Raw genomic sequence first — 23,240 nt, forward strand, 5'->3', positions numbered from 1 at the left:
TATGCATTAGTATACTGTATTGGTGTTTTTCTTTCTGGCTTACTTCACTCTGTATAATAGGCTCCATTTTCATCTACCTCATTAGAACTGATTCAAATGTATTCTTTTTAATGGCTGAGTAATACTTCATTGTGTATATGTACCACAGCTTTCTTATCCATTCATCTGCTGATGGACATCTAGGTTGCTTCCATGTCCTAGCTATTATAAACAGTGCTGCGATGAACATTGGGGTACACGTATCTCTTTCCCTTCTGGTTTCCTCAGTGTGTATGCCCAGCAGTGGGATTGCTGGATCATAAGGCAGTTCTAGTTCCAGTTTTTTAAGGAATCTCCACACTGTTCTCCATAGTGGCTGTACTAGTTTGCATTCCCACCAACAGTGTGAGAGGGTTCCCTTTTTTCCACACCCTCTCCAACATTTATTGCTTGTAGACTTTTGGATCGCAGCCATTCTGACTGGTGTGAAATGGTACCTCATAGTGGTTTTGATTTGCATTTCTCTGATAATGAGTGATGTTGAGCATCTTTTCATGTGTTTGTTAGCCATCTGTATGTCTTCTTTGGAGAAATGTCTATTTAGTTCTTTGGCCCATTTTTTGATTGGGTCATTTATTTTTCTGGAGTTGAGCTGTAGGAGTTGCTTGTATATTTTTGAGATTAGTTGTTTGTCAGTTGCTTCATTGGCTATTATTTTCTCCCATTCTGAAGGCTGCCTTTTCACCTTGCTAATAGTTTCCTTTGGTGTGCAGAAGCTTTTAAGTTTAATTAGGTCCCATTTGTTTATTTTTGCTTTTATTTCCAATATTCTGGGAGGTGGGTCATAGAGGATCCTGCTGTGATGTATGTCGGAGAGTGTTTTGCCTATGTTCTCCTCTAGGAGTTTTATAGTTTCTGGTCTTACATTTAGATCTTTAATCCATTTTGAGTTTATTTTTGCGTATGGTGTTAGAAAGTGTTCTAGTTTCATTCTTTTACAAGTGGTTGACCAGATTTCCCAGCACCACTTGTTAAAGAGATTGTCTTTAATCCATTGTATATTCTTGCCTCCTTTGTCAAAGATAAGGTGTCCATATGTGCGTGGATTTATCTCTGGGCTTTCTATTTTGTTCCATTGATCTATATTTCTGTCTTTGTGCCAGTACCATACTGTCTTGATGACTGTGGCTTTGTAGTAGAGCCTGAAGTCAGGTAGGTTGATTCCTCCAGTTCCATTCTTCTTTCTCAAGATCACTTTGGCTATTCGAGGTTTTTTGTATTTCCATACAAATTGTGAAATTATTTGTTCTAGCCCTGTGAAGAATACCGTTGGTAGCTTGATAGGGATAGCATTGAATCTATAAATTGCTTTGGGTAGTATACTCATTTTCACTGTATTGATGCTTCCAATCCATGAACGTGGTATATTTCTCCATCAATTAGTGTCCTCTTTGATTTCTTTCACCAGTGTTTTATAGTTTTCTATGTATAGGTCTTTAGTTTCTCTAGGTAGATATATTCCTAAGTATTTTATTCTTTCCGTTGCAATGGTGAATGGAATTGTTTCCTTAATTTCTCTTTCTGTTTTCTCATTATTAGTGTATAGGAATGCAAGGGATTTCTGTGTGTTGATTTTATATCCTGCAACTTTACTATAATCATTGATTAGTTCTAGTAATTTTCTGGTGGAGTCTTTAGGGTTTTCTATGTAGAAGATCATGTCATCTGCAAACAGAGTTTTACTTCTTCTTTTCCAATTTGGATTCCTTTTATTTCTTTTTCTGCTCTGATTGCTGTGGCCAAAACTTCCAAAACTATGTTGAATAGTAATGGTGAAAGTGGGCACCCTTGTCTTGTTCCTGACTTTAGAGGGAATGCTTTCAATTTTTCACCATTGAGGATAATGTTTGCTGTGGGTTTGTCATAAATAGCTTTTATTATGTTGAGGTATGTTCCTTCTATTCCTGCTTTCTGGAGAGTTTTTTTCATAAATAGATGTTGAATTTTGTCAAAGGCTTTCTCTGCATCTATTGAGATAATCATATGGTTTTTAGTTTTCAATTTGTTAATATGGTGTATTACATTGATTGATTTGCGGATATTGAAGAATCCTTGCATCCCTGGGATAAAGCCCACTTGGTCATGGTGTATGATCTTTTTAATGTGTTGTTGGATTCTGATTGCTAGAATTTTATTAAGGATTTTTGCATCTATGTTCATCAGTAATATTGAAGGCCAAACATTTTAAATTATTTACATCAATAATCCTTATGTGTCTGTCTAATAAATGTAGAAGTATTGTGAGAATATATAAATAATGTATTCTAAACTTTTTCCTTTGTTTTACTGTATAGGTATTTCAGGTATTGAATGAAAAGAAACAAATACATGCTATAAAGTATGTGAACTTAGAAGAAGCAGATAGCCAAACAGTTGAGAGTTACCGGAATGAAATTGCTTACCTGAATAAACTACAACAACATAGTGATAAGATCATCCGACTTTATGATTAGTAAGAATTTTTCAGTTTAAAAGAAAACTTTTTTTTTTTTTTTGCTTTAATTCTTATGATAAACACTTAAATCTTGGTAGTATAATCTAACCATTTATTGTTTTGTTTTCGTTTATTTTAATGGCAGTGAAATCACAGATCAGTACATCTACATGGTAATGGAGTGTGGAAATATTGATCTGAATACTTGGCTTAAAAAGAAAAAATCCATCAGTCCATGGGAACGGAAGAGTTACTGGAAAAATATGTTGGAGGCAGTTTACACAATTCATCAACATGGTATTTTAAAATCTCTTCATTATAATGTTAAAATATTCATTAGTAGTGCCATCTTAGAGAAAGACACTTATAATTTTAAGGTATTGGTTATTGGCAGCTTTAGGCTAAATAAACTAAATATTTGGCAGTTTAATGAAGATGAAGAGACAAAACCATTTCTTTAAAATACTGTTAACAAAAGAATACAGGGCATGAACTCAAATCCCCACGTTCATGAAGCATCCATAACACAAAATGTTTCATTATCAGTAATAACATAGTCCCTAGTCCTGGGTCTCCAAATATTTGAATCGCAGCAGATCTGAGACTAAGGTTCAGGCATTCTAAAAATGTTAAATGTTTATTTTACTCATTCTAGTTGTTTTGTATTATGCACCTTGTATGAGAGTTTTTTTTTTTTTAACTACTAGCTCTACATTCTGGGTTGGCTTTTTACTTGGTCTTGGTTCTTTTTTGTTTGTTTATTTTGCTTTTTTGTTTTATTTAAAACTCTTTAATTCTATCATGGCCTTATATACTGTACAGAGCAATTGTCTCTTGTTTTTGCATCCCAGCCTCTCCCTGCAACCCCTAATCTATTTCTCCTTCCTCATAGAATCCTGAATTTCCTTCCAACTTTTCCACAGTTTGGACTTGGTTCTTTTTAGTGGTTCTTTGCCTTTTCCTTATTTTAAATAACTGATAATATAGGTAATTGTAAACTATCTCCTTATGTCTCTCTTCCTATAAATTAGAAGATAATTCACCAGTGATCAAGATCAGGCTTAGGGGTGGGTATGTGAGGGGCAATAGAGTCCTACCACATGGCAGCATCATTTACAGTACTGTCTTGTGGTCAGAGAAGCACAGTGGTTGTTAAGAGCATAAACTCTGAAGTCAGACTGCCTGGTTCAACTCATGACTCTGTTCCTTAGGCTGTGTAGCCTTGAACAGATTGCTTAAACTCTACCTTAGCTTCTGCAACTAAAAAGAGGATAGTAATAGTACTTGCCTCAGCATTGGTATGAGGGTTGAATGGTTCAATACAAGCTGCAAACTTAAAATAGTGCCTAGCGTGTAGCAATTTGTTGTATGTTCACAGAGCATATTAAAAATGAATATTTAATTTGACTAAAGAAACCAACTCATGAGTAGACTGTGCAATATCTTTGTACTTAGAATGTTTGACATTGTCTGATATTATACTGTATTTAATTTGAAGGTATTGTTCACAGTGATCTGAAACCTGCTAACTTTCTGATAGTTGATGGAATGCTAAAGCTAATCGATTTTGGAATCGCAAACCAAATGCAACCAGATACAACAAGTATTGTTAAAGACTCTCAGGTAATGAATGGCTGGTTACTACACAGTAGAGTTCAATTCCTTTTCATCTTTGAAGTATTAATTTGCTAATGAGGATTTTATTTTTCCCTACTTCATTTTTCAAAGGATTTGAAAACTTTTTTTATAAGAATAAATATTATAACCATAAAAAATAAATCAGTCACACAGTTAATACAATTTAGTATAGAAAGTCAAGTCCCAGTAGACATATATCCAGCAATTTTGAATGATTTTCATATAGCTGAGGTAGAGAAGCAGTAATACCTGCCTTGAAATCATTTTGGTTATCTAAAATTCACCTAAAACTTTGTCTCAGTTTCCTGGTAGCAGCCAAAGAGAATTGCAGTTTTATGTTTTTCATTGTCCTTTATGAGGTAAGATTATTTCATCCTTCCAGAGAAGTAAAGCTTTCCCTATCATTTACATTTGAAAAAAATTATTAAGTGGGCCATGATATTGGAAACAACATAACAAATATTGTACTCAACCACATTTTTATAATAAGATATGCAACAGCAATCTTAATAAGCTTGTTCCCATAAAAACCAAGGTGATGACAATCAAAGAATGACTAAAAATAATCCTGCTTACAGCCAGGACAGTGTGCTCCATGTATGCAGATCTCTGATGTGGATCTGCCTTAATCCTAGGAATAAAACTGGATTTTTTTTTTTTTAGGAGTAGCTGGGCAGCATGCCCTTCAAACAGTTCTGTTTGACAGTTACTTCTTTTTATATCAAAAATACAGCTGAAATTTAGTTGTAAATCAGTTTGATGATAACTTCTATGGCAAGACTCTAAAGTATAGGCATTCATTATTTGAAAGCAGAATCATTTTAGAATAAAACAAATACAGTGTAAGGTTGGCATAATCCTGCTGCGGAAACTCTTGCATGATGTAGACACCCATCCTGTCTCTATTTGGACGGGGGCCTAGGGAATACTTAGAGACAAACTGGATTTTTGGTTGATTGGTTGGTGGTTTATATTGAAAAGTGTTCTGGGTCTATTCCAGCACAGAAATGAGTGACGAATCAATTCCTTCAAAGTTTATGGCCATTAATAAATTTTATCCTGTGAAATGTTATGGTCTCTGCCTACCATAATCATAGAAATAGCTCAGCATTCTGAAAGGAGTTAATTTTTTGATTATGAATCTAATTTATTTTGCTGGAAATGTGAAGAAATTTGTTTTAATATTTTTGTCAGTTATTTGAGTTTCACAAATATATTACTGAAATCTGTAATTATTCAAGTTGTCAAGAATTTGGCATTCATGTTTTTAAAAATAGCAGACTGAAGTATTTTCATTGATTTCCGTGTTTTCTGTGATTTGGCAAGTAGGTTGGGACGGTTAATTATATGCCACCAGAAGCAATCAAAGATATGTCTTCAAGAGAAAATGGGAAGTCCAAATCGAAGGTACTTTAAGATTATTTATATCCCATTTATTTTGCACAAACAGGAAATGGGCTAGTCTCTGATTAAATTAACAGATAACTGAAATTTTATTTCTTTAAGTTCTAAAATTAAGCCATTATAGAGACCTTGCCTTATTAAGCAGACTGTCCTGGGATTCAATTTTACCCTTCTTTATTGATTTGAGATTGCTCTTTTAATATTGTGCTTTTAATGTGGTGATGCCTTACAATGTGCTCCTATAAGAAATGCATATTGGATATGTTTTTAGTTTTAAAAATAAGACTAAATTCTGATATGGACATCTTAATTAACACTGAACTTATAACCTTAGAAGTCTTTTTTGTTTCCTCTCTGACTCTTAACGTTTTATTTCTTACCGTTTCTTCATTTGTAAATTTTACATTTCCAAGTACAACTCTAGCAGGTAATTTTTCCATGTACTTTCCCACTTGCCTTATTTTACTACCACTGTGAGCGCTCATGCTAGTTTCACTGGTGCCCTTTGTTGAGTCAGCTTTGCCTGCCGTGGTGCCTCTGGCTCCAGACTCATCCTTTTTCCCCTATAGCAGTGCAGTCTAACGGATGCAAGCATACATCGCTGTGCAGTCCCTGTGTTCAAGTTACAGATCTACCTCATTATCAACTGTCTTTGTGACCTGACTTGCCTGTTTCTTGGTCTGTCAGTTAGGCTTCCGAATAGTACCTATTTTAAAAGTAATTGAGGATTAAATGAGAAAGAATATAAAGCATTTAGTACATTGTCCAGCTGAAAACAGTTGCTTAATAAATATGCTTTCACTTGCTAAATTATATTTTCCTCCCTAGAAAATTGTGGCTTCTACATATCTTTGCAAATAACTGACATATAATTATGCGTAACAGCTTCTCTTATAAAAATTCTTCTTAAATCTCTTTAGCTTCTCCTTTTCTTTTAACACATAGATTTGTCTGCTGTCTTTTCTTGATTAGACTTGCCATAGTTTTGTTAATTTTCAAGAGCTAGGTCTTGGGTAGAGGTGGGAGGGAGGCCCTAGAGGGAGAGCATCTGTGTATACTTATAGCTGATTCATATTGTTGTACAGCAGAAACTAACACAGCATTGTAAAGTAATTATCTTCCAATTAAAAATAAATTAAAAAAATAAAGAACCAGGTCTAGATTTCACTTATTATATTTTCATTTGCTAATTAATTTCTGCTTTTGTCTTTGTCATTTGTATTCCCTTTAGGTTTTTTTCCCTTTGCTTCTGCATTTAAATAATTGCTATTTTAATTTTAGTAGTCTTCTGTATAAAGTTTTACTCAAGTAAAACTTTGAGTTTTACTGTTGCTGCTACTGTTACTGTAGCGTTTCTTATTTTCACAGATTTCCAAAATTCCCGATTTCAGGTTTAAATTTTTCTTTCTTTATTTTTTTTTCTTTAAAATAAAATTGGGTTTGAGCTGCATGTAATGTTCAGATCTTTTTCAGTTGTCAACTCAGTACTTTAATATGTAATAATGGGAAATATCAATTCCATTGTATCACCTGCTCTGCAGTGGCCTTAGGGATTCTGAATAGAAGATAAATTTTTATCCCAACATGTAAGCTCATTGTTGCTAAAGAAGAGCTCAGGGCCCCTCCCAGTCTAGCTCTATTCTGAAATTGCTTTCCAGTGAGCAGCTAATGGCCACTTGGGGCTTCTGTTCTGAGGTCTGTCGGGCACATTGATTACTTCTCTCTGCGTCAAATGCCTCTACCATGCAGGACTTGTGGCTGTTGGTGATTTGTCTCCATTTACATTCTGGTTTTATTGTAAATATTTTCCTTATGTTTATGGTTTTGCTACCAGGCAGCTCTGTCTAACTTATCTGGGGATTTGGAGAGTTTGAAAAACTATGCTGCCATAACACTGCTATTTTCCTTGAATCTGAAATTATTTTTAGTTTGTGATTTAGGTTTAGAAATGGACTTAAATTTCCAAGTGATTAAATTAGAGGAAAAGATTATTTATTATTATTATCAGTTGTCTTTGTGTTCAGATAACGGAATCTATTTTCTTGCTCATGTTCTGAAGGGCATGTTAAAATTTGCCCCCACTTCAAAGAATTTAATATAGTTGCTTAATATAGTTCTATTAAATGTGGTTTCAGTGCATAAAAATTCATAACATCTTAGTTGATTATACCTTTTATCACAGTGAAATGACCTTCTTCTGTTAGGAGCATTTTGCTGTGTTCTCTTTTTCTAAATATTAATATTGTTGTCTCTTCTTTTTCTTTTTTGTATTTGGTTATATGTGTCCATTTTTTTCCCCCTCCAGCTTTCTGTGTCATTTGGTTTAGATTAATCCTTTGTATAGAACATATGGTTACTTTTGTTATACTGTATATTGAGTATGTATCTTTTAAAAGAGGAGTTTAGCCATTCTCATTTACTATACTCACTGCTGTGCTTGGTCTTAATCATGTTTTTTTAAAGTCAAAAGTAGAATTATGTTGTAATATTGCATTACTTCTAATGAGGTAATTTAATACAAAGAACATTTAATAATTAATATTTACTGAGAACCAGAAACTATTCTCTATGTTTACCCATATCTCATGATTATTTAATGTCCATGACAGTGTCCTTTTATTATTTCTGTTTTGGAAGTGAGGAAACAGATAAGGAGAACTACCAGCTAGTACTAAGGCAGGGACTCAAGCCCAGCCCAGCCCAGCCCAGCCCAGTCTGGCTCTATAGTTTATGTTCTTAGTTTTAGGGTAGCTCAGCTTAACCTTTTTTAAAATCTATACCTAGTTACATATTATGAATTTATTTAAAACCATATTTTAATCCAGTAATTTTGGGGAAAACAAGTAAATTTCATGCTTGCAGTTATGATTTTTAGCTTTGTGTTTTCACAGACTGACAAGAATGTAATATTTTGTTTCAGTCAATCTATTTTAATTATGAGTTTGTTGAATGGAGCTCATTTCTTTTGATAAAATTGCCTAATGTAATAAAAACTAGAAAAGGATGTTTTGTAACGAACATAATTTAATACTTGACACATGTAATGATGTTTAATTATGATTTTAAATATGAGGGTAAATATGTGTGTGTGTATAATATTTTAATTTTATGCCAAAATAACAGTAACTTCTTCTTTTTTTTTTTTTTTAACTTAGATAAGCCCCAAAAGTGATGTTTGGTCGTTAGGTTGCATTTTGTACTATATGACTTATGGGAAAACACCGTTTCAGCATATAATTAATCAGATTTCTAAATTACATGCCATAATTGACCCTAATCATGAAATTGAATTTCCTGATATTCCAGAGAAAGATCTTCAAGATGTATTAAAGGTAATATTAATAGTATATAAATATAGAAGAATTATATTTCATATAGTACTTAATTGTTTACTTAAAGAAATAGCTGAGGGAATTCTCTAGTGGTCCAGTGGTTAAGACTCAGCACTTTCACTGCTGTGGCCTAGCTTCATTCGATGGCCAGGGAACTAAGATCCTGCAAGCCGCATGGCATGGCCAGAAAATGAAAGAGAAATAGATGAAATGATTGGAATTTCTGGAGTAGATAAAGCTTTTCCACTGAAAGTTCATTTTGAAGGTTTTTAAAACATATGAATACTTGGAGATTTTGAAGAAATGATGTGTAAAATCATCTTGTCATTTCTGAGTAGGCACTCTAGAAAGCAGCTTCTGTAATATGATGCAACCTGGAAAAATACTTTATCAATATTGCATAAGGAAACTTGCTTTGTTTTTGTTTTAAAAACTTAACCTTTATGTTTATAGTGTTGTTTAATAAGGGATCCTAAAAAGAGGATATCCATTCCTGAGCTTCTGGCACATCCGTATGTTCAGCTTCAAACTCATCCAGGTACTTCTTTAAAAATAAATTCATTATCCAATTGGTAATATCAACAACCTTCTGACTACTCTTTTCCTGCATGCCTCCTCCCTTAAGGAAGTTCCTTAATGCTAAATACGAAAATAAATGAGATCGCCTTCCTTTACTTGCTGGCATTCATTTTTACTTATCCTAGGAAAGGGACTATGAACAGTGATAAATTATAAGAATGTAGTTATTGTGCTTTTAAGCAGAATACACATTTATATATGAACTTCTATTTTTCTTACTTGATACCAGTGTGCTATTAATTCTATATTTATTTTACACCTAGGCTTCATAGGTGTCTCAGTGGTAAAGAATCTGCCTGCCAAGCAGGAGATGTGGGTTCAATCCCTAGGTTGGAAAAATCCTCTGGAGGAGGAAATGGCAACCCACTCCAGTATTCTTGTGTAGGAGATCCCATGGAAGAGGAGCCTGGCGGGCTGTAGTCCATGAGGTCGGACGTGAGTCAGACACAACTTAGCAACTAAACAACAAAACCAAATTATTTTATAGGTAACCAGACGGCTAAGGAAACCGCTGAAGAAATGAAATATGTTCTGGGCCAACTTGTTGGCCTGAATTCTCCTAATTCCATTTTGAAAGCTGCTAAAGTGAGTATGTCTATGCTCTGTCTACACTAATTTTAATTGTTTTGTATAGTTTAGTGAGTTAATAGGCACTTAAACAAGTAAACCAAAGGAAAATTGGCCCAGTCATTAGATCAGCTATGAAGTGTGTTTCTGTATTTAGATACTGAATATGTGCTTTTTAACAAATACAGATTTATTTGATTTGCACTCTTGTAATGGGCAGACAGCACAATTGAAAATGGATTGTCATATAAGGTATATTGAAAAGATTGCTGTCAAGTAGGTCTCAACCAGACTAAATTCAGTAAAGAATCTTTTAAATCAACCCCATTTTTAACACAGCTTTTGAATTTATTTCTTATAGCCAATTTTATTTTTAAACCATCTTAGATAAATCAGAGTATTTGTCACATATAATGACTTCTGGGTAGCTGTATATAGCAGTCAGTACTTTTCTCAAAGCAAATGTCTCAAACCTGTTAGTCTCCCAGTGCCTGTTTACACCATGATTTTTTGGATCTCACTGACATTAAACATGTAATCATTTTTATATAACACTGTATACTTAATTGACTTTAGTTACTAGTTTAATATTTCAGCTATAACATTATTGTAAAATTACAGTAACTTAAACTAAAAAACACTCTTAGCTCTCTGGATAGGGATAACACCAATCTAAGATGTTAAGAACTTGAATACATTTCTGGAGGAATTTATTACATATTTACCATTATTTGCATTTATATAAGGTAAATTTTTTCTTAAGTTTTCTCGAGTGCTAATAACTAAATCAATGGCTTTAGGAATTGAAATTGGACCAAAATTTGTTATGTAATTTTTCTCTATATTTCATTTCTCTAATTCTACCAGTGTATTGTTTAAAGCCTTTTATAAATAAAATTAGGTGGATTACCTTTATCACTAAGATTATGTGTTCCTTGATGGCAAAGATATCTTCTATCTTCATAAATTAGATGTTAGCTTAGCCTTAAATCCTTTATTAAATATTGTAGATTTTAGTATATTAATTAGACTTATTTATATAGCAGTTGTATTTTTTAATGTCTTCCATTCTTTAGTTTAAATATCAACTGAAAGTATATTTTCTGTTGATTTTATTTTATAGTATAGGACTTTACTATATAGTAAAGTATACTATATCTAAGACTGGCTTTATTTAAGAAAAAGTTAGGTATCTTGTAATAACACAATGAAAAAGAATATATAGAGGAACAGACAGATATAAATATATCTGAATCACTTTGATATACACCAGAAACTAACACAATATTATAAATCAACTTTATATACTTCAATTAAAAAGTTTTGCTATGTAAAACTATGTACATCAGCTATAAAAGAAAAAGTAAGGGAGATTAAGGCGACCTTGAGGATGCATCCATACACTTAAAAATAACTGTGTTACATTTTTCTTCCAGAAAGATTGAGCTGCATCTCATGATAGCTGATTCTTAGGCCAAGCTAGGTGTTTAAAACCTTTAACTATCTCCAATAGTGTATAAAATAATTTGTAATTATAAGAATAGAGAAATGTTACATATAAGAAGATGTGAAGTTAATTAAACCTTTGTTAATCTGATATACATTGAATTTTAAATATTACAAATCAGATGTGTGTTTTTAATTTTAGACTTTATATGAGCAATACAGTGGTGGTGAAAGTCATGGTTCCTCTTCATCATCCAAGACTTTGGCAAAAAAATGGCAAAGAAAATGATTTGTGGCTACTCACGAACTGTCAGGTATCACCTGTAAAATACCGGAACTGTTAAACTCTTGGTTCTCTGTGGAAATCTCTTGAAGACAGCTTCACTCTGAACAGAAAAATTTGGTGGATTATCCTCAAAAGAAAACTGTAAAAATCCGCTAATGGCACTGTATGTATTAAATTGTAGAATTGTTTTCCCTTTTATGCTTCCCTGTAAGTCTAATCTATTTGATATCATTTTCACACTTGGGATAGTAGATGGAAAATGGAAATGTATTCTGAAGAACTATGTAAATAGGCTTTGTATAATATAAAATGACACTAAATTCTCAAAGTTATAGAATTGTTTTCTTCAAGCAAATATACTGTTGGTGAAGCAACAGATTTCTTAATAAAAATGGATTAAGGGAAAACATGAGAGTAGACCTTAGTAAATTAACTTTGGGGGAAAAAATTCCAAAGGTTTCAAATTCTAAAAAAAGATTTCCAGTTGTTTTATGGCACTGGTAATACTTCATCATTTTAGAGCTGCACTTGGCTCTTTTAATTCTCTTTGATTCTTCATAATATCTTTGTTTTGGGTGTTCAGAGTGTCATGCTGGATTCCTAGAAGTAGGCAGTATAGAGCATGACCTCATTGTATGACTTGCTTAATGATGAGCAATTACAAATGTGGTCCCAGAATTTCTGAGTCTAAGTATAACAGGTTACTTAAAGATATTATCATACAGTATTCTTTTCCCCAATTTTTTCTTTATATTTTGATAGACCTTTTTTTTTTTTATTAAGACTTTATTTTTAGAATAGTTTTGGATTCACAGCAAAATTGAAGGGAGGGTGCAGAGATTTCCCGCATGGCCTGCCTCCCTATCAACATCCACCACCAGAGTGGTACTGTTGTTACATTTAATGAAGCTATATTGACACACTAATAATCACCCAAAGCCCATAGTGTATATTACAATTCCCTCTCAGTGCTGCGCATTCTAGGGATTCAGACAAATGTATAATAACATCCATCATTATGCTATTTTAAGAGTGTTTTCACTGCCTGAAAAATCCTCTGCGCTCCACCTGTTTATCTCTCTCCTACTTCTAACCCCTGGCAACCACTGATCTTTTCACTGCCTCTATAATTTTGCCCTTTCTAGAATAATCCCATATATTCGGGATTGTACAGTGTTTAGCCTTTCAGATTAGCTTCTTTCACTTAGCAGTATGCATTTAACCTAGTAACATCCACCTTCCTGTCTTTTCATGGCTTGAGAGCTCATTTCTTTTTAGTGCCTAATGGTATTCCATTGTCTGGATGTACCACAATTTATCCATTCACGTACTATAGGCCATCTTGATTGCTTTCAAATTTTGGCAATTATGAATAAAGCTGCTCTAAACATCTGTAAGTAGGTTTTTGTGTGATATTCAGCTTCAAAGAGTTGAATACCAAGGAGCATGATTGATATATGGTTAAAGTATGTTCAGTTTTGTAAGAAACTACCAAACTGTCTTTCATAGTAACTGTACTATTTTGCATTTTCTCTAACAGTGAATGAGAGTTTCTGTTGCTCCATATCCTTGTCAGCATTTGATGTTGTTCATGTTCCAGATTTTGGCCCCTCTAGTAGATTTGTTGTGATATCTCATTGTTCTTTTTATTTGCATTTCCCTGTTGACATATATTGTGTAGAGAATCTTTTCATATACTTAACCATCTGATAGCTTCTTTAGAGAGATCTTTTCTCCTTTTTCAAAGATCTGTTAACTGTATTTATGGGTAGTCTATTTCTGGGCTATCCATTCGGTTCCAGTAATCAGTTTAGCTTTTCCTTCATCAATAAATGCTGTCTTGATTACTGTCACTTTATAGTCAGTCTTGAAGTCAGGCAGTGTCAGTCTTCCAACTTTGTTCTTCTCCTTTACTATTGTCTTGACTGTTCTGGGTTTTCTGCCAATTCATGTAAACTTTAGAATCTCTTTGTCAATATACATAAGGAAACTTGCTAGAATTTTGATTGGGATTGCATTGAATCTGTAGATCAAATTGGGAAGAACTGACATCTTGACAATATTGAGTCTTCCTGTTCCAAGAACATTTATTCTCTATTTAGCTCTTCTCTTGGTTTAATTATTCAGAGTTTTTCAGTTTTCCTTGTATAGACCTTGTACATACATTGTTAGATTTATACATAAGCATTTCATTTTGGGTGGGGGGTGGCTAATGTAAATGGTTGGAGAAGGAAATGGCAACCCACTCCAGTATTCTTGCCTAGGAAATCCCATGGACATAGGATCCCATAGAGCCTGGCGGGCTACAGTCCATGGAGTCTCAAGAGTCGGACACTACTGAGCAAGTAAACCACCACTGATGTAAATGGTAATGTGTTTTTAATTTCAGATTCCACTTGTTCTTTGTGGTTATATTGGAAAACAATCAGTATTTATATATCGGTGTTGCTGTTGTTGGTTATTTGTTTCAAGAGTGTTTTATTGATTTTTTTTTTTAATTTTGAATTTTCTGCATACATGATAAAGTTTCTCACTATTAGGTATGCTGTTTGCTGTATGATTTTTTATGGCTATTCTTTATCAAATTGAGAAATCTCTGTTTCTAGATTGCTAAAGGTTTTTATCATGAATGGGTATTTGATTTTATCAAATGCTTTTCTGTATCAATATTAATAATGATTATGTGATTTTTCTTTTTTTAGCCTATTGATGTAATGGATAACTGGCTGTTAGTGTAGCTGACATCATCTTGGGCCCTTCTAGTTTCTCCTGTCCCCCTGCTGACCTTAAGCAGGACTGTGCTGTATCTTGTTTTCAAGCCCCTGCCCCTGCCCTAAGTTAGCTGTGAAATTGTCCCAGTGGCCCCTCTAGTGCACAGTGCAGCTGTCAGTGCTTCTGCCCAGTCCCACCCTATGATTAACTTAACCTATCAATTTTTATTGATCGTTTTCAAAAAAAATCAGCTGTTGGTTTTGTTGATTTTTCTCTTTTGATTTCCTGTTTCCAATTTCAGTGATTTCTCCTCTAGTTTTTATTAATTTTTTTTCTTCTGTTTACTTTGGATTTAATTTGCTTTTCTTTTTTGGTTTTCTAAAGTACAGACTTAAATCATTGATTATAGATCTTACTTGTATTTTTGTTTAATTTTGCTGTAAATTTTATTTTATGCACTGCTTTTACTGCATCCCATAAATTTTAATAAATTCTATTTTCATTTCTGTTAATTGAAATATCTTAAAATTTCTCTCCAGGGTGTGACTACTAGGAAGCAGAGATCATCATGGGCTACCTTTGAGACTCACTACCAGCAAATGTTGGCTGTCTTTATGATTTTTTTTCCTATTTCGTACAGATTTTAAAGCTTATCCTTAAGAGTGTTGGCCTAAATTACCTTTTCCTTTTTTTAAAAAAGTAACTGTTTTACATATGTGTATATTCTTAATCAGTATACTGATATCTCCTTAATTTGTTCTTGAAAAATCAGATCTTCTGTGTAAAAATAACATATCATAAAATAGTAAAACACCCTTAAACAAGGGGCAAGCTATCAAGTTAGGATTACAGTGTTTAAAATAACATCTTCTGATTGTTAAATTATGTCCAGTTTTGCCCTGTGTATTTTGAGACTATTTCACTAGATATAATATAATGGTCACCATTTCATAGGGATTCTCTTTGTTTCTAAATATATATTTATCTTGGCCTTTCTATGTTTCTTTGGTTAATAGTTGCCTCGTACACACATATATTCTTTAATTTCTGTGTCCTTTTAGGAATATCCCATAAATAACATACCTGAATTTTACCTTTTATTGTCACTGGCAATTTCTTTCTTACCTGACAACTTTAATCTATTAACATTCATTATGATTATATTAAATGTGTTCCTACTATCATATGCTTATATTTCTATTTAATCTATTTGTTCTGTGCTTCCTTTGTTTTTAGTCACCCTTCCCATCTTTTTTCCTAGTTTTGTGTTTCTTTTTCTATTTCATAATTTCGCCACTGACAGCTTAGAATTTTATCTCACTTTTTTTCTTTTCAGTTGTTAGTCTTAAATTTTACCGTTCTTATTTAACTTAACAAAGATTTAAGTTAAGCAAATATCTTGACTTCCTGCCAGAGAATTCAATGACTTTAATGTATTTTAACTACATTAACACAACTTCTGTGGCATCGTGGTGTAACAGTTTTATCCTACTATAACCCCATAGACTACTATCATTTTATACAAACAATATTTATTTAAGATTCACATAAACATTTTTTTCTGGTCTGATTTCTAAACTGATACCTATTTTCTCTTTGCACATTGAGGTTATTATTGTACGCCTGGTTTCCATTATTGCTATTAGAAACTCTTCTGTCCATCTCATTATTATTTCAAAATAAGTGATCTGCCTTTCTCTTTAGCTGATTTTAAGATCTTTCTACCTTTTGTAATCTGCTATTTCACTAAAATATGGCTAGTCTTTTTTTTTTTTTTTTTCTTTTAATTGTTTGGTACATATTATGCTTTCCAAGTGTTTGGAATCACGTATCTTCTTGACTCAAAATTTCTTAGCTATTATGTCTTCAAACTTTTTCATTTTTAAAAATTCCATTTGGTTATTTTTTGAATGTGCCCATTTTTCCTTGCTGATTTCTTGCTTCTTCCTCAAATTTGTGATTCTTTAATGATTTTACATTATTATTCTTTAATCATTTTACATGGAACAATTTTACATTTCATACCTACGATTCCAGTGATATTTCTGCATTGAAATCTTTTTTTTTCTAACTCTTATGGTGATTTTTTTTTTTTTACTGAATTGGAGATCTCTAAGACCATTCCCAAGTTTGATGATTTGCTCAGAGAACTCAGAGGATTCAGCATTTGGTTATGGCTTATTCTAGTGAAAGGGTATAATTAGCAAAGGAAAAGGTGTGTGGAGCAAAGTCCACAGGAAACAAGACATTAGGTCCGAGGGTCCTCTCCCAGTGGTTCACATAGGGTGCACTTAATTTCCTAGCAGCAATTTGTGACAATACCACAGAAGCGCATTAGAGAGTTGGCAGCTTAGGTTTTTGTTGGGGGCTGGTCACATACTCACCCTTTGTCTGGGATGTGCCAAAGTTTTAGGCTCCCAGAAGGAAAGCTGATGTTTAGCTTAAACCAGATTGCTTGTTCGTCACAGTTTAGGCACAAGGACCCACTCTTACTACTTAGATAATGCTGGGAACCCTTCCGAAATCCTAGTTCCCAGACTTCAGCCAAGGGCCAGCCTTATAAGAAAGCCTTTTAAAGGACAGCAGTCTCAGGCTTGCTATGTTGACTCTTCTGTACGCTTCCCTTCTTGTGAGTTTTGTCTGTCTTTGTTTGTGATGTATTTGCTTGATCTCAATTGTTGGAAGTCCTTAAGGAAGCTGGTGTTTGCTGTTAAACCAGTATTTGTATCAATCAGAGTAGGTTATTGTCATGGTAACAAGCAACCCTAAAAGTTATCAATAGCTTTAAGCAATAAAATTCTGTTTCCTGCTAATATCTATGGGGGAGGAAGGAGGACATTGCTCTGGGTTGTCCTTACACTCTCAGACCCAGACTTTCAGGTTGCCATGACAGACAGAAAGGGAAAGTGTGATAAATTTTACACTGTCTCTTACAATTACTCCTTGAACGTGACATCCTTGACTTCCATACACAATTCATTGGCTAAAGAAGTTACATGGCTTAATGTAATAACTGTGTGTTCAAAATAGAAAAAGCTAAAAATATACTATGAACAACACTAATTAAAATTTAACAGAAGATATAACAATACCCTTTCTTATTTTGCTTCAAACAGGGGTTCCTACCCTGTAGTTCAGGGCTTCCCAGGACTGCTGGGTGTGGAGTAACACAAAGAGAGCAGAAGTATTTTCTTTTTTTTTGGCTGTGTTGAGTCTTCATTTCTGGTCAGCTTTTCTCTACTTGCTGCAAATGGAGATTGCTCTCTAGTTGCAGTGCTCAGGCTTCTCATTGTGGTGGCTTCCATGGAGCACAGGCCATAGGGCATGTGGGCCTCAGTCGCTGTGGCACACGGGCTTAATTGTCCCATGGTATGTGGGATCTTCCCAGATCAGGGATTGCACCTGTGTCTACTGCATTGGCAGACAGATTCTTTACCACCGAACCACCAGGGAAGCCCAGAATAGAAGTATTCTCTTTTGTGTCACTTTGGTGGGGTTTTTTTCCCAAAGAGCAACTTTGGGGTGCTCTCCATGGTGTTCTCCTTCCTCTTTCTTCTTTTCTTTCTTCCTTCCTCTCTGCTCTACTTCTCCACTTTTACCTCCAGGGAGAAAGTGTATTGTACTGAAGAGGAAAATGTATTTGTAACGACACTACTTAATTGCTTAATAGTTAAAGTAAGAAATAACTTTTATTGGGTTACAATGTTTGTAGAGCCATAATTGTGTGTGTGTGTGTGTGTAAAATGTGTGTATATATGTATAGATACTGAGTTAGTCAGAAAGTACATTTGAGTTTTTCCATAAAGAACTTTTTGGGCAACCCTATATATATATATATAACCAATTTTTATACTATTATTAGAAATGTACTAAATTAGACATTTGAGAGAATAAGATCAGAAAGGTCCCCATAGCCACAGATAGGGTAAGGAGGAAGTAATTGTGGATGGTTGTTTTATATTCTGGCTACAACTTCACCAGTGAGGTAAAGCAAGAACACAGTTGTACTCAAGCAAGTAGAGCAGAGGGTCCAGCCCAAACTCTGTAATAAAGTCTTCACTTAGTTCAGGGATATTATAATGTCCTTATAAGATACATATTATGTGTATGTGTGTGTGTGTGTATATATATATATATATATATATATATATATATAAAGGTTTAATATGCTTTTTAAAAAAGCATTTGCAAATGAAGAACGTGATAACTAGTCATGGAGCAATGGTGGACTAGCTAACTCTACCCAGGAGAAAAGTCTAATGGAGTTTGTGGTGGTGGTGGAGTCAGGGTGGGGTGTGTTGAAGGCAGATAACGGAGGAGTGGAGAAGGATTGGGGAAGGGTTAGGAACCACACTGGGAAAGCATACTAGGGGAGATTGAGCATGCTACCTTTCTTCCCTTTGGTGGGACAGATCGGCTGACTACATCTGGTAAATTGCCTCTTACATATCATCTCTTGGAATAAATATAAACTAATCTTTTACGTGTTGTGTTAGTCACTCAGTCATGTCCGACTCTTTGCGACCTCATAAACTGTAGCCCCGCAGACTCCTCTGTCCATGGGATTCTCCAAGCAAAATGGAGGCTTTTCCTTTTAAATAGTGCTTTAGTGATTTAAATAGTGATTTTAATAGCACTAAATAGTGATTTAGTGCTTTTTGTTTGTTTTGTTGGAGTATAGTTGGTTTACAGCATTTTAGTTTCTGGTGTACAGCAAAGTGATTTAGTTATATACATACATATATCTGTTCTTTTTCAGATTCTCTTCCCATATAGGTTATCACAGATTATTAAGTAGTTCCCCATGCTATACAATAAGTCCTTGTTGATTATTTATTTTATTCATTTAGTGTTTTTTTAATTACAAAAGGAAAATAGTCTCATCTTAATCTACCTGAGAAGTAAAATAGAATCATCAGTTCAGTTCAGTCGCTCAGTCATGTCCGACTCTTTGAGACCCATGAATCACAGCACGCCAGGCCTCCCTGTCCATCATCAACTCCTGGAGTTCACTCAGACTCACGTCCATCGAGTCAGTGATGCCATCCAGCCATCTCATCCTCTGTCGTCCCCTTCTCCTCCTGCCCCCAATCCCTCCCAGCATCAGAGTCTTTTCCAATGAGTCAACTCTTCGCATGAGGTGGCCAAAGTACTGGAGTTTCAGCTTTAGCATCATTCCTTCCAAAGAAATCCCAGGGCTGATCTCCTTCAGAATGGACTGGTTGGATCCCCTTGCAGTCCAAGGGACTCTCAAGAGTCTTCAACACCACAGTTCAAAAGCATCAATTCTTTGGCACTCAGCCTTCTTCACAGTCCAACTCTCACATCCATACATAACCACAGGAAAAACCATAGCCTTGACTAGACGGACCTTTGTTGGCAAAGAATGCCTAATCCCAACACCCTGAGTTAGTTACTGGTAACAGTTGGCATATTTGCACAATTGAGATAATATATTGATAACTTTATACTCCTGTTTTTTCACCTGCTTTTCTCATAAGCATTTTCCTAAATCATTTAAACCTTTCATAAATACAGTTTTGATTCCTATGAAATATCATGTGAATGTAAAAAAAATATTTCTTTTTTTTTTTAAATTTTGTGTTAAATAATTCAGAATAAACTACAATTTGTGTTACATAATTCAGAATAAACTACAACAAAGCTGTTTTGCTTTTAAGGAATGGAAGTTAATCGTTTGTCCTAAAACATAACTAATAACATAAATCCATAAATAAAGACTGTGACACTGTCATGGATTTTTTTTTTTTTTGGATCTATCAGCAATTTGGTATTAGATTTGGAAACTGAGATTTGATTTTACATTTAAACCATTCCTGATGTGTAGTGGTCAACCCAGTACCTTTGTAAGTAGATTCAATTTAACAATATTTTAGGGAGAAGAAAAGGCTATCTAACCAGAAAATCCTGTTGGTTCCACTTTCAAGATATATCTCTAACTCGAAGTCCTTACCTACTCCACCTGTATCACCTTGGATCATTGCAGTAACTTCCTACCTGTTCTCTCTGCTTCTACTTGCGTTGCTCTGTACTGTGCTCTTCACAGAACATGCAGCTCGATACCCTCCTGTATCGAGGGTATTGCTCCTCTGCTCAATACCCTCCACCTGTGTATGCATGCTCAGTCTTGTCTGACTTTGCGACCCCATGGACTGTAGCCTACCAGGCTCCTCTGTCCATGGGGATTCTCCAGACAAGAGTACTAGAGTGGGTTGCCATTTCCTACTGCAGGGAGTCTTCCTGACCCAGGGATCAAAACTGTGTCTCTGCATCTCCTCTATTGGCAGGTGGATTCTTCCCCACTGCAACACCTGGGAAGCCCTACCGTCCACCTGAGTCACATCTAATTTAAAATAAATGCTAAATGCCCAGTGTCTTAAAGGCGGGCTTTCTGTATGCAGTCATATCTGGCCAAGGCCTTAGGGCCTTTGTCTTTGCTGTTCTCTTCCCTAGAATGCTTTTCCCCCAGTAGTCACTCTGTTTATTCCCTCATTTCTTTATGTTTGTTCAAATGTCATTTTCCTAATAAGGCCTTGCTTAAACAGCATATTTAAAATCACAGCCCCCCCTTCTCCCTGTGCTACGTAATCCCTTTACTTGCTTTACTACTTTAAATATTATTTATCCTCCTGACTGAAAACTGAGTGATAGTCTCTCAGTCGTATCCAACTCTTTGTGACCCCATGGACTGTAGGCTGCCAGGCTCCTCTGTGGGGATTCTCCAGGCCAGAATACTGTAGTGGATAGTGGTTTCCTTCCGCAGGGGATCTTCCCGTCCCAAGGATTGAACCCAGGTCTCCCGCATTGCAGGTGGATTCTTTACCAGCTGAGCCACCGTTCTAACATTCTCTAACGTGAACATTCTCTAACATCCTCCTAACATTCTCTATAATGGATTTAACTTTTTACTGTTCACCTCCCTCTACTGTAATACCAGGCTAATAAAGCAAACCTCTTTTATTAGTTTTCTTCATTACTGTATCCCCAGTGCTTAATGCAGTGCCTGGCCAGTAATTGCCACTTGATACATATTAGTTGAAAGCATGAATAAAAGCTTTTTTTCCTGGAAAGGAAGAATTAGAACAGATTTCTTGTGGAGATACAATAGGAGCCATGTTTGCATGTTCTTCCCACCCCAGGCTGAGACTCCCTTGGCTCCACGTGCTTGGCTGGCTGAGAGGGCCCCCTGGTGGTAAGGGTGGGAGGTACTGAGGGTGCCGTTCACCCCAGAAGTTTGGAAGCCGGTGGCTTAGTGAGTCAACGTTCACAACCCCCAGGTTGGGTGTGGAGCAGCAGCAACAACATCTGTGGTTCTGGTCCTCAGCAGGAATTTCTGGTTTGGGTGTGAGTCTGCACCAAGGACTGACTTGAAACTCTGCTGTAGGTCTTAGCCAGGGACTGGCTTGCTAAGTGGGTCAGGTCAGGTTGAAAGACTGACGATTGCTAGTTACCCAAATCTGGTCACTGCCCAGAGAATTTTCCTTGCGTTTTTGCAGATCATTGCATTTGTTTTGTCCTCAGCAACTGGTCCTTGGTGCTTAACCTTCTATGACTGGGGGCAACATGGAACAAGTCAAGAAGGGTTCAGCTCAAGCAGCAACTCCTTATGATGAAGAATGATTTTTTTTTTCTTTTACAAAGATTGATATTTTGTTCTTCTGATTATCAAGATGGCTCTATAGCCAACATTCTCCTTTTTTTTTTTTTGCTGTGCCATAGGGCATGTAGGATCTTAGTTCCCCAACCAGGGATCAAACCCATGCCCTCTGAAGTGGAAGTGAGGAGTCTTAACCACTGGACCACCAGGGAAGTCCCCACATTCTCTGTCTTTTTTCTTGCCACTTCGGTCTCCAGATTTGAACTCTGAACAATTTTGTCTCCCTTTCCCCCCACTTTTCTCTTTTCTATCCCAACCACACACCGAATTTGTATATGACTCCCTCCCATTCTTGCACTCTCGTCTGTAAACCCCTTCTTGTCCTGACACTCCCGTGTCCTCCATTCCATCCTGTACAATGGTGGTTTCCAAAGTGTGCTTCCTCGAGTAGCAGCATCAGTGTTGTTTACCTGAAGATTGGGTTTTCCTCTTAGTTGGTGTTGAGCCAAAAGATGCAACCCAGAAAGGAGAAGGATTTATTATTTGCAGTAAGAAGAATACCAGGGATCTTTCCCAAAGCAGTGTCTCCTGGAATAGCAAAATTGGGGAAGTTTTAATTTAAGGGTATATGCATATTCATGAAAGTGCTTGAGCAGAGGAGAATTCAGCATAGAATTGGGGCAAGGGTTGGCAGAGTCCCTTGCATTGGCAGGTGGATTCTTTACCACTGAGCCACCAGGGAAGCCCAAGATGGCTTTTTGATTGAAAGAAACAAACAGGAAGGAAGGACTCTTTGTTAGACACACCCTGTAAACACGTGATAAATACTTGTTGAATGCCCGAGTCTGAAAAGGGAGCTAAGAAGACATCAAGGAAGGTGAATGGGGGCCTCAGATACCAGAATATACCAGCAAGAGGAAAGAGGAGTGACAGGAAACCAGTGCAAGTGAACAGTTTGATTTAAATAACACCCTATTTCTCCTGAGAGGAGCATGTCACCTTCATGCCAATTGGTGACTAGGAATTCAGGTTGTAAGGTGAGCCCACGAGTAGAAATCAGGGGAGATGATGATAATTTTGTCTTGCCTCATTTTGTGAGCTGAGTGATTTTGACACTCAGGAGCCAAGGAACTGCTTCCTTCCTGAGTTATAATTGTAGAAATGCCTAAAAGGGCAGCCTTCTTA

General features: G+C 35.5%; 1 protein-coding gene across 7 annotated transcripts in view; it reads left to right on the top strand.

The window, feature by feature from the left end:
• The window catches only part of TTK (TTK protein kinase), a 46,317-nt gene extending 30,882 nt beyond the window's left edge, over window positions 1–15,435 (top strand). For 5 of the 7 annotated variants that reach the window (XR_003512533.1, XR_003512534.1, XR_003512535.1 and 2 more), the window contains exons 15-23: window positions 2,334–2,491; window positions 2,619–2,770; window positions 3,972–4,096; window positions 5,441–5,518; window positions 8,671–8,847; window positions 9,301–9,385; window positions 9,914–10,011; window positions 11,642–14,093; window positions 14,977–15,435. Coding sequence is in view for 2 of the 7 variants with exons in the window: in XM_027550995.1 (XP_027406796.1) it covers window positions 2,334–2,491; window positions 2,619–2,770; window positions 3,972–4,096; window positions 5,441–5,518; window positions 8,671–8,847; window positions 9,301–9,385; window positions 9,914–10,011; window positions 11,642–11,728 (960 nt within the window). In the remaining 5 variants the exon portion in view is untranslated. Of the gene's footprint in view, window positions 1–2,333; window positions 2,492–2,618; window positions 2,771–3,971; window positions 4,097–5,440; window positions 5,519–8,670; window positions 8,848–9,300; window positions 9,386–9,913; window positions 10,012–11,641; window positions 14,267–14,976 lie in introns of those variants that run through there. The other 2 variants (XM_027550995.1, XM_027550994.1) reach the window with 2 other exon arrangements.
• The last annotated feature ends 7,805 nt before the right edge of the window (window positions 15,436–23,240 follow it).

The sequence above is a fragment of the Bos indicus x Bos taurus genome, chromosome 9 (assembly GCF_003369695.1).
Source record: "Bos indicus x Bos taurus breed Angus x Brahman F1 hybrid chromosome 9, Bos_hybrid_MaternalHap_v2.0, whole genome shotgun sequence".
Lineage (NCBI taxonomy): Eukaryota > Metazoa > Chordata > Mammalia > Artiodactyla > Bovidae > Bos > Bos indicus x Bos taurus.